At 32.4% G+C, this 11,724-nt stretch overlaps 2 protein-coding genes across 5 annotated transcripts; one reads left to right on the top strand and one right to left on the bottom strand.

Annotated features, from left to right (window-relative positions):
* Window positions 1-4,008: 4,008 nt before the first annotated feature.
* Window positions 4,009-5,963, bottom strand: LOC139858634 (uncharacterized). 3 transcript variants are annotated; one of them, XM_071847465.1, is made up of 4 exons: window positions 5,846-5,963; window positions 4,722-5,243; window positions 4,390-4,440; window positions 4,009-4,301 (listed from the first exon to the last, which is right to left on the bottom strand). In XM_071847465.1, the coding sequence occupies exons 2-4, from the start codon at window positions 5,167-5,169 to the stop codon at window positions 4,252-4,254; spliced, it is 549 nt and encodes a 182-aa protein (XP_071703566.1). In that variant the 5' UTR covers window positions 5,170-5,243; window positions 5,846-5,963; the 3' UTR covers window positions 4,009-4,251. The 3 variants fall into 3 exon arrangements, with proteins under 3 accessions (XP_071703566.1, XP_071703568.1, XP_071703567.1); XM_071847467.1 differs by having other exon boundaries at window positions 4,722-5,236; window positions 5,846-5,947; XM_071847466.1 differs by having other exon boundaries at window positions 4,722-5,240; window positions 5,846-5,922.
* Window positions 5,964-7,392: 1,429 nt separating this feature from the next.
* Window positions 7,393-10,035, top strand: LOC139858213 (uncharacterized). Of its 2 annotated transcripts, none has more exons than XM_071847064.1 (6): window positions 7,393-7,517; window positions 7,713-7,788; window positions 8,292-8,396; window positions 8,588-8,843; window positions 8,928-9,005; window positions 9,526-10,035. In XM_071847064.1, exons 2-6 carry the CDS (start codon window positions 7,747-7,749, stop codon window positions 9,654-9,656), a joined length of 612 nt encoding a protein of 203 aa, XP_071703165.1. In that variant the 5' UTR covers window positions 7,393-7,517; window positions 7,713-7,746; the 3' UTR covers window positions 9,657-10,035. The 2 variants fall into 2 exon arrangements, with proteins under 2 accessions (XP_071703165.1, XP_071703166.1); XM_071847065.1 differs by having other exon boundaries at window positions 7,479-7,517; window positions 7,701-7,788.
* Window positions 10,036-11,724: the final 1,689 nt, after the last annotated feature.

Raw genomic sequence — 11,724 nt, 5'->3', positions numbered from 1 at the left:
ACCAAGTTAAGTATATAAATATGTTTGTAAAAACAGTCGGAATCTGTGATTCCACGGGTCATTAAACTAAATGACTTTAACATTTACGTTCACTTAATACCTAAAACATATTATTAAACTGTTTCGTTTAAACAAACATGTGGTCTACGGGGCATTAAATTAAATGACTTTATCATTTACGTTCACTTAATACCTAAAACATCTCATTAAACTGTTTTGTTTAAATAAACTTGTGATTCCACGAGTCATTTTACTAGTTATTAATACTCTTTTTTTTTTACAAAAAATAATAACAACATTAACAACGCAATTGCCAAAAAAAAGGTAAATAATAAAATGGTACTATAAATTATCTTCTAACAAATTATGTTGGTGACGTTGTATTCTCAAGTTTTATTTTCATCAAAAAGGAGTGGGAAAAAGGGAATCAGAGTGTTTTAATATCTTTCCCAATCCGTACAGCTATGAGCGGATAGTATTGTTAACAAAATGTTAATGTATTATATTTTCTAATCCGCTACTCTCATCTTCTCCCGCTTAAAATAAAAACCCGAGAATCACTACTATTTTTTAATTTGTCCGTTTCATTTCCTTTAGATTCAAAAAAAGGAAAAAGAAAAAAAAAGAAACTCGAGAATGCACTGTATATGTTTTAGATTACAAAGTATTATACTATCTATAAAAAAAATGAATGGTTAAAAATAAAAGTTTAACAGGGTTTTTTTTATGGAAGGTGATTACTTTTCTTTTTTTCGTTACACACCATCAAATAAAATTTTTAAATATCATTACTTTTAGGTTGAAAAGGAAGGGTGTGATGTGAAAAAGAACGGGTAAAAATGTCTAAAATACTTTAGTTATAGCCCTTAGCTATATTTAACGCGGAGTCAAAGGGGTTCCGTTAGACGCGTTGGCGTCTGGTGACTGGGTGACACCCTATGACGCCTATAGTAGGGCGTTACGGCTAACGCTGGAGGGACGTCAGTGAGTATTTTAACGGAAAAAATGTCACGGATACGTGTTCGAAGCTGATTGATCCAAAAAACTAGTTGTTTGCCAACGGCTATGAAGCCATTTTTCATTTTTTATTTCAAAAATTATTTATATAAACCCATACACGCTCTCATTTTTAACACACCAAAACTCAATACTTTCTTTCAATATTATACTTTCAATCATACTATTTTTATAATTAAATGGCATCGTATTTACTTAATTCTGAATCAGATTCGGAAGACGAGCGTATTATTGCACTAATTCAAGAATTAGATGCCGAAGTCGAATTCGAGCGCGTTCTAAGATCCCGAATTTATATTCCAAGAGACCGTGGGGGAAGCCACACAAAACTTATGGAGAATTATTTTAGTGAGACACCCGTGCTTCCGCCACATAAATTTAAACGGCGTTTTCGTATGCAGATTCAGTTATTTCTCCGAATATCGCAAGGTATTTCTAATTTCGATAGTCATGATATTTCTGAGTATTTTAGATTTTTTTGCGAACGTTTCGATGCTATCGTTCGGCCGACTTTTACAATATTGCAAAAAATGACTTCGGCTCTACGCTAATTGACGTATGGAACCGCCGCCGATATGTTTGATGAATATTTAAAAATGAGTGAGCAAACCTCAATACATTGTTTAGACAAATTTTGTAAATATATTATTACTTTATACAAAGAACGTTACATAAGATCTCCCAATGCATACGATGTTCAACGATTATATAGTAAACATGAGGAGAAACATGGTTAATTTATGACTTTTTTATATTTTATATGTATTTTATTTTATGTAATATATTTTGTATTCATATTTACTAATAAAGAAAAAAATAAAACTGATAGGACCTACATGAATTTGACACTTAAATAGAGCGTCAGGGTTAATGAGTGTCAAAACCTGACACTGTCACGTCACATGCAAATTACATTTTTTGACCAAAAAGTACACAATTTACCTGTGACTTCACATGCATAGTTATATATGATCGTACATCAATGGTTAAACATTTATTAAAAAACGTTAATTTATCATATTATAACATGTTTTTTATGATTAAATTCACATATTCAATTTATTCATGGAAATATGGAGTATTATATTAGAAATAATAACTTTCCAATTAATGTTTAATCATTGTTCTAAGAGTTTTTTTTTTTTTTTTTTTTTTTAACCTGGATATTCAAACGGTCAACTTGACTAATCCCATGGCGACTACTCGCTACGCGAGCAGCCCGGAGTCATTGCAGGCGAACCTCCGTGGCCATGAGTGGATAACTGTGGGTGCCTGGAATCGAACTCATGACCTCCACTATGAAAGACCAGGATTATAACCATTCAACCACCACACTCATGGTTATTGTTCTAAGAGTTATGATTGTCATTTTCTATTTATTTAATGGTGTATGACAAAATAAAAGTATCAATAACCTTTCTATTTTTATGCGACTATATATAGTATATTTACTCTTTTCTAAAAGTAAAAACAGAATGTTAGTTGGTTTTCAAGTATGTATAATTTGTTAGTTCCGAGGATATGAATGATATCTTGGATCAATGTATCTTTTTTTAAAGGCAAGTATTTAGTTCCGAGGATATGAATGATATCTTGGATCAATGTATCTTTTTTTAAAGGCAAGTATTTCGATCACTGATTGAGGAAGTATCCACCCTCCCAATCATTTTCACATACATACGCGCTTTCAGGCGGAAACCAGAACCGCATTACAGAGCCGGTCCTTAAATCATCTCGAGAGGTAGGCGGAGCGTGCCGATATCCTAGAATACGAGTTGGCAAAATCTTCACGGGGTCACTCCATAAATCAGATAAATACCCCAGAATGTCATAAGGGTGGTGACTCGAACTTAGACATGCCACATCCATCCAACACATAAGGTGTTAGGTGTACCACTTGGCCGTAAGGTCGGGTACATTTAAATCACATGTATGTACTTAAGCTAACTGAAAGAATGTTGTGCATTTAATATTAATTGATTTTTTTGAATTTATACTGGCTTCATATAAAAAAAACACAGTTTAAGAAATATTATTATTATATTATAATTTGAATCTACCATCTTCATGGCGAAATTATTTAATTATTTTTACTATTTTATTTATTCATTTATTTATTTACTTTTTATTAAATTTTTTTTCTTTTTTCTTTTATTTTTTATTTTTTTATTTTTTTTTCTTTTATTTTTTATATTTTTTTATTTTTTTATTTTTTATATATTTTTTTCATTTTTTTATTTTTATTTTTATTTTTAATTTTTTTTTGTGTTTCTACTTTTTGGCCGGAGGTCCACTTGGAAGCAATCTCTTTATCCGTCGAATCAAGAGAAGGATGACTCTCTCTACTCTTGGGAGTGTTTCACTCGGGGTGGAAAAATGACTTTTTTTGTTCAAGGATAGAGGAAGGATTGTCTACGTCCCACCTCCCCCATACTCCACACATATGGGATTGGATTTTGTTGTTGTTATTGTTGTTGTTGTTGTTTCTTGATTTATCATTTATTTTACCTATCATTTTGTCCTACGTACATAGAATAAGAGTATAAAAGAATTTTACCTCATCATTTTTATTTATTTATGTACGTGGACACATTTTTAGGTCCGTGTCTCTAAAAAAACTATGGACGTGAATAATTATGTTAAGACATTTGAAAAAAAAGGAATGGTAGATAGTACTTCATAATAGATTTAAGACGAAAGTAATACTCCGTAATTTATATGAATGAACATAAGTAGTTTCGCATTATGATGTAAAGTTAGTTAAGTAATTTAGCTCCCAAAGTATGAAATTTAAGAAACTGTGATTTTTCACGTTATTCAGAGTGAATATATTTACTAGGATTTATACTTTCCATCTAGATTATTACCGTTTGAACAATCAAAAGAATTAAATTAATTATTTTATTCATACATTGGCCCCATTTTAATATATTTATTTAGCGTTATAGATAATATTGCAATTGAAAAAAGAAGATTCTCATGTTTCTCCTAAAAACATAAAAAGTTAAAATGATACACGATACATTCTCAATCAAAATTTCACTCAATATACTTGAATAAGAAACTTTCTCTAAATTATGTAGACCCTGTTCTTCTATATTTGGTTTTCATGTAGGCCTTACTTTTATTATTAAATAAAAATAAATATCGCATAGCACATTTGATATTTCTTCATGCTTTATGTGCTGATGTGCATTTACTCTTTCTTGATTATCCAAAGTTAGATTGACAATTTCACATTCCAAAAGACGTAAACCAGAAAGCAGTTGTGGCTATCAATAATCCTGCCAAAACATCAGTTTTGTACGGATTCAAATACATATGTTTTGTAACTTTTGTTCTTAGTATTCGGTAAAATGTAATTCGACTTACCTGATAACTTGTTCATTGCCAATGATGATCCTCCTACCGTTACTTTGATAACTACATAAACCATTTAATTAAACTATCAATTATTCGTAGATATTAAATTATGAAAAATGCTAACGACAACCTTAAGGGCTGTCGTTAAGATGCATAAAAAACTTGTACATTTTAACGGTTATTTTGACATTATTGTGGCGGTTATTAAATTGTACATCATCTTTTATGTATTTTAACGATAGCCCTAAGAGCTATTGTTAGCATTTTCCTTAAATTATTATTGTACGAAGAATTTTGTACAACTTTTTTTTTTTCATAATTTTTATTGAAAAGGGACTTACTTGAATCACAATTTGATGTAGAATTCCAACTTCCACACAAACATAATTGTGATAATCGTTCCATATCGTGTCCACAAGATCCCCCGGTTGCTTCACAAGCTTTACAATACGAATAGTTACTTGCTTCCACATCATACTTGACCCGTATCCCATAATTCCATTCAGATGGGCCGCTTACCCGCAAAGGCGCAAGGGTATATGCACTACTATAGCCTTGGCATTCAAGTTTACTTAGATTTACACTCTTGATTGATACAAAAGGTAAAGCACAACATATAGGTGGGCCTGTTCCATAAGCTAGGCCCATTCGGGCTAGCCCAAGATTCATCCAACCTTCACAACCATAATACTCTTGACAACCCATGCCTGAAACATTTCTACACGGTACATGGTTGCCCGTTGGAAAGCCTTGAAACAATGGTGATTGGGTTGAACAACCCAATAGCATGAACACGTTATCTGACGACGGGTTTAAGTATGGGGCCCGCCAATGCTCCACCACGAACCCGTTTCCCCTGCCTCCTAGCACAATAGAGTCACAAGTGGACAAATGAGGGTCGTGTAATGTTATTGAACGATAAGCGTAGTCTATTTTTGAAACTTTGTATGAGCCTGAACTAATGTGGAACATGAGGACATCGTTGATGCAAAAAAGAAGATCTCTAAAGCCCGAATGACCACATCCGGATTGAAGAGCAAACGGGTAATCTATAGTTATGTTGCCACAATAAGATCGACATACATGAGACACACCCAAACTATAGACAAGTGGAACGTACGATATTAGTAACGGCATAAATATAACCATGAACCCGAGCTTAGACATTGTGTGAGATGTAACAAGATAGAAAATAGTTGGGAGTTAAAGTGAGAGTATGGCTTTAGGAATTGAAGTAGCATATAAGTGGAGGATGCTTTGCTTGTAATGGTTGAAAAGTGATATTCTTTAGTTAAGAATCTTGAATTGTTTAAAGGTTTTGAGTAGCTTTTTGGGTTAAATATATTTTGGGCCAGATTAAGTTTTCTGAATTTTTTGAATTATTATTCTTTTTTTCAAGCAGAGTGAATCTATATTCAGTAGCAATACAATTACGAAAAAATTAAATCGAGATTAAGTAAAATACCAGTCCTCCGATTTGAACAACTCTTAGAGGCGGAGCAATTGTCTCCTCAGTGGCCGCCACTTGCAAAAAAGAACGAGATGGAGTAAAATACAATTAGCACAAAAACATATTAATAAAATATATAACGAAAGCTATGATTTAATTTCTGGTAAAAACACAAATTCACAAAAAGGCTTTGATTATCTCAGAGCAAAATTCACTAAAGAGTAATATACGAACCTGTTGCAAAATCCACTAAAAAGCAAAAATAGTGGTTATAAACTAATTGATGATGTGTAGTAAATAACTAAATGGACAAAAAAAAAAAAAAATAGTGGTTATAATCTAATTGATGATGTGTAGTAAATAACTAAATGGACAAAAGTGCCCTCACATGCGTGGCACATGTGAGGTGTCAACCATTAACAATTGACGGACGTTACTATGGGGTACCAACCACAAAACTTAAGCACAGTAGAGGTACCAACGACGCACAAAATAAAGTTAAGGTTTTGTCATGAAAATATAAACAAACCACAGGTATCAACGGCGTAATTTTTCCTTGAATATATATATGACGTCTGAAAAAATTAATTGACGAATAGATAATTATTGTTTGTTTTTTGGGTTGAATAAACGTCTGAATATTAAATTTACTAAATTAACCTTATAAGTAGGTAGTTAAAATAGCAGTTATTAAAAACTGGGGACTTAAATGAAAATTCACAAATTTATGATTTTTTAAATTAAGACATTCTTATTTATAATAGCTTCTCACATTAAGTTCTATTGTATTAAGTCAATTAAAGTGCAAAACAAACATGACCTTAATCGACTCAATAGTAGGGAACTTAATACAAAAGATATTGAAAGGTGTTTGTTTGTGACTTATTATATATGATACGGAGTATGTCTTAATGAATAAAAATTCAAATAAATGTAAATTTTTGTTTAGGTCCTTACTTTTTAAATTTTATTATTAACCGTTTTCTTAACTACCTCATATGGAAGGTTATTTGGTAAATTCAATTATTCAGACGAATATTCAACACATAAAACGAATAATAATTATTACTTTATCACTTATTTCACACAAACATCTTATATTAATTCAGATAAGATAAGAGTACCTAATAAGAAAAAAATAAAAATAAACAGGGCCTTAGGATAGGATAAGACTAGGATTAGCAGGGCCAGATATTGGTCCGTGCAACCCGTGCAGCCGCACAGAGCCCAATATCTATAGGGCCCAAAAAATATACTCTAATGTTGCATACCTAGGCCCATTATCCATACATGAGTCTATTTGATAATTAATAATTTAAAAAACTAAAAAATAAAATACACCCTGCTACGTTTTCTATTAGATTTGATACCACGTTTTCTACGTCCGTTATTTTGATTGATCGCGGTAATTATGAATTTATTAGTAATATTAAACTTTATTATTTTATATTTGAAAGTTTTGTGTATATAAGGCCCCACTTTTATTTATCGCACAGAGCCCATAAACTTGACAGGACGGCGATAAAATGCAACAAAATATCCAAATATTGGCCCATTTCTCATAATGGGTCAGTTACTAGGCTCTTAATGTAACTGGGCCAAATTATTTCACTTAAAACCGGTCATCCTGATCCCAAAACCCCCAAACTTTGCACCAATTCACCATTTTGTTCATCGCTAGAATCAGGTAAAAATCATGTTAGTTACTCTTAAATCATTAGTTGAACTGTTAAAATACTGTTATCGATTACATCGGTGAACCTAATTACACTGCTCTGTTGTCTTATTATGTGATCCAGCTTCATATTACTCTCAGCTAATTGCAGCTTAATTTTTGGTACTTTGATTTTATTTACCCAACAAGGTTTAGTCATTTCTACAGGGGGACTTTGTTTTTTACTGATATTTGATTGACAATGGAAGTCAATGAAGAAACACAAGAAAATGCTTCATATGATGTAAGAATTTTGTTACTTTTCTAATTTCCGTACTATATGTATGTATTTGTTTGCCTGTGGTAATAATATTTTAGGGTTTATAGAACTATAGTTGGAAAATTCACATAAACCAACACAAATTAGGCTTAACTTTAGCTTGAGTGTTCATAGATGTTGCACACTGCAAGTCTGCAACATTTAGGGTGTGATGTTGTGTTTGATTGAGAGCTAGAAAACATGATTATATAGTGTATGTAATGGGAGAGTACTTGTATTCAAAAAATTAAATTATCTATTCTGCATTTAACTTGAATCATGAAATTTGTGAATGGTAAATTAGTAATTTTCTTGAGTGGTTGACTGTTTGAGCCACAATGATTAGTTCTCCTCTGCTTTCAATAGGATTGTCCAGCATCATATAAACTTGATACGTTTATGTTACAAAAGATAAAAGTTGTATTGGTTACAATTAATATCTCACCCTAAATTAATCGTTTCTCGTTTACGTTTTGCGTTGAACACAGAGAACTTCAAAGTTGGCCGGAACTGTAAACTGGGGTACAGCAACTGTCGTTGGAGTATTTGCTGGATTATTATATGGAGGCATGAAGGAAGCCTCTGCGTCTGTCGTAAGTTTTGTTGTACACAAATTATAATTACTCATTGAAGTGCGTTACCATTGTATTATAATTATCTTAAGAACGACTAACCACTCGATAACATGGTGGGGAAGATGCTTAGTATGTAACATTGTAAAAAGATGTGTGAATTATTGAATAATCAAAGAGAAATTGAATACTTGGTTATGTTTTTATATTAGAGTAAGGATGCTGAAGTAACGTTGAAACTAGGGAGCACATCTGACAAGAGGGAACAATATCGATTAATGAGAGATGCAATGGAGAAAAGGTTTATTAGAATTACACGTGGTTCGATAGTTGGCGGTGTCCGACTTGGTATGTTCACAGCTGCATTTTACGGCTTGAAAAATATTCTTGCTGAAAAAAGAGGAGTTCATGATGTTTATAATATTGTTGGAGCTGGTTCTGCTACTGCTGCAACATTCAGTCTAATCAGTAAGATTTTCGAAAAAGCTAACACAATTCTGATAACTTATTTAGTCTGAGCATAAACTTGTGTCTTGATTTGATTTTTTTCAGTGCCTGGATCACTTGCATGGCGAGGGAGGAACGTCCTATTGGGTTCAGTATTGGGTGCAACGTTCTGCTTCCCTCTAGGTGATTTGTCCAATCCCTTATCTTGTCTGAAAACTAAGTTAGAACCTTCAATAAAGTTGAAAGTTTAATAAATGATCATCTAAATTCATGTATGTTTGATTGAATGCTATTTTTAGCTATTGCTAATTTTGCCTTATTAAGCCGTTGACCGAAAGTTAAACTAAGGTCATGCTTGGCTTGTGATGAATTGTGCCTTATATGTGCAAAAGTTTGTAAGTTATAGTGATTAATGGTTGAGCCAAAGCTAATTTTGCTATTTTTTCTTTGTGTTTGTGATGAATTGTTGAGGTTACAATTATTATTATGTTACCGTAGTTTATCACAAGTTTGTAAGTTATTTACGCATAGAACAATCAAATAAAAATATTATGCTTTTTTGTTCCAACAATCAAAAACATTACAAAAATGGCATACTCGCTTTTCGAATAATCAGGCAATATCATTAGCGCAACATTTCTGAACTCCATGCACGTTATAGTGATTAATGGTTGTAATTTGTGAATGAGCGTTTTGGTGACAGGTTGGCTTCATTTGAAACTAATTGAGAAAGCAAATGAAGAGAGCCCTATTCTTCACGAAAGCAACAATGTGAAGCCGAGTGTAGGGGCTGCAATCGAAAGGCTTGGAGGGAACACTAATAGTAGTGAATAGTACCATCACCTGAAACATACAAACGAGTCTGTTTCTCCTTTATGTATACAAATATGATTAAAGATACAACTGTCACTACAAAAGCGTGAATGATGAAAATGAATTTGATGATTTGTGGATCCAAATTTTGTAATGAGCCGGTTACACTGGTTAAACCGGTTAGCATAGTTGATGAGTGTCGTTTTGTTTTCTTGTTCGTTTTTGGTCTGAATTTGGTTTTTCTTTCTTGTCTTCATCTTGTATCGTTACTAATAATGTAATAAGATCCCCTAGGGATTCGTGTAAAATTATGTCGAGTACGTGAGTTTGCCCTTATAAATAATAAAAAGATCCTAGGGATGAATCTAGAATGTTTGAGATCTTAATATATTATACATTCTGAATTTGTCATTTGTTTTGTTTTGTTGGTTATGGTGTTGAGTTTTGCACTTGTGCTCCAACATTTTGTGTAATTAAATTAATTATATTATATTATACTATAGATTATGGACAAGAGTGGATAGTGACTTCCTATTGGTTGGAGTTACTCTTCACGACTTTTTATTTTTATTTTATTTTATTTTATTTTTATCGTTAGGTATTTTTTTTTATAGAAATTGCGAGTAGTATAAACTCAAAATACTCGCTACAAAGCGCGATCAAACCTCAATTCTTGTGGTTGATCAAATAATGTATGGGTTAGGTTGTTTCGGTATTGGGTGTCTGGGTTAGCTTGTGTTAACAAATTTAGGCATGTTTATGAAACTGATAATTAAGAAATATTATGGGTCTAACTGGTAATTACTCATAATTATTTAGATTAATTCTGCATTTGAAATTTAATGTTCGTGACTGAAATGAACTTTGCACCCTTTTTACAATTATCAGGTTATGGCGAAAACAAATTGTAACATTATATATGCTTCGTTCAAATAAGATGATAAAAGGTACAAACAATATAAAGAAAATAAGATCAGAAGAGATAAATGAAAAGGATACATATTAATGTGTTTATAAACGTACTTAGCTTCAACCAGATTTGTTTACTAAATTTTGTTTTAGTCTATTGTTTGTATCCAAGATTCAATTTTGATCTATAGTATCCGATGACTTCAAGAACCAACAACGTGTATTTTCAATGACGTATTAACCGTATAAATCGCATGAATTAGAAAAATCATCAATCACAATTGCCTTTCAAAAAAAAAAAAAAAAAAAACAACTTTACAAGTAATTGTTGGGTAATCTTGAAGCCCAAGTTACAGCCCGATTAAGTGATCCAAGAAGACAAATTATGGTTTTAATTAGTAGGAAGTATGGAATTGAGCGTGTGACATTTACGGATTCATTACTAAAGAAGAAAATGGGTTAGTTGTTGGCTAAAATAATGGAACGTGAGTACACACACATTCATGTAATTTGTATTTGATTAATTAATAGGACTTTAGAATGTTTTATTGTCGTGAATGAGTTGGTAGCTATATATATATATAGCATCTTATTGTCGTGAATGAAAATAAGCAGAAGCATTAAAAATGTAGTCGTATGTGTTCTTTTGTTTTATCAGTATATTCAATTCAATTTTGAGTATAGAATTGTATGTTGAATACGTTTTAATATTTGGTATGAATAGAAGAAAGAACATGTATGTTCCCCTAATTGGTATTAGAGCAGGAAGACCCTGGTCCGTAGAAAGAAAGAAAGGTGATCATCACCGGTGATCAGAAGGAAGACTGAAAGAAAGAAAGTCGAGGTGCAAAAGACCGAGAAAAGCACCTAGACCGAGAAAGGCACCTAGACCGAAAAAGGCGCTTAGACCCAGAAAGAAAGTCTAGACCAGAGACAGAGAGAGTCTAGACCGTAGACCGAAGGCCAAAAACCGTAGACCGAAGGCCGAATACCGGAGACCGAAGAATGAAGGCCGAAGACCGTAAAAAGGTAAACGAGACCGGCAGTTTACCTAAGATAGTAGAAAGGGTCGATTGCAACCTATGCAAACAAAGAAAGAAAATCAAGTTCGTTTAGATCGAGTGAAGAACGTGATCGAAAGAGGATTGTTTCAAGATTACGGGGATGAATGTTGGGTAAT

Source organism: Rutidosis leptorrhynchoides, chromosome 7, assembly GCF_046630445.1.
Source record: "Rutidosis leptorrhynchoides isolate AG116_Rl617_1_P2 chromosome 7, CSIRO_AGI_Rlap_v1, whole genome shotgun sequence".
NCBI classification, from domain to species: Eukaryota; Viridiplantae; Streptophyta; class Magnoliopsida; order Asterales; family Asteraceae; genus Rutidosis; species Rutidosis leptorrhynchoides.
This window is presented reverse-complemented; position numbering and strand designations above follow the sequence as displayed.

Coding starts and splice junctions, on each gene's coding strand:
- LOC139858213 (XM_071847064.1), top strand. CDS start 7,747: ATGGAAGTCAATGAAGAAACACAAGAAAATGCTTCATATGAT. Junction 7,789..8,291: donor AAGAAAATGCTTCATATGAT/GTAAGAATTTTG, acceptor CGTTGAACACAG/AGAACTTCAAAGTTGGCCGG. Junction 8,397..8,587: donor AGGAAGCCTCTGCGTCTGTC/GTAAGTTTTGTT, acceptor TTTTTATATTAG/AGTAAGGATGCTGAAGTAAC.
- LOC139858634 (XM_071847465.1), bottom strand. CDS start 5,169: ATGCTATTGGGTTGTTCAACCCAATCACCATTGTTTCAAGGCTTTCCA. Junction 4,441..4,721: donor TACATCAAATTGTGATTCAA/GTAAGTCCCTTT, acceptor TGGTTTATGTAG/TTATCAAAGTAACGGTAGGA. Junction 4,302..4,389: donor GGCAATGAACAAGTTATCAG/GTAAGTCGAATT, acceptor ATGTTTTGGCAG/GATTATTGATAGCCACAACT.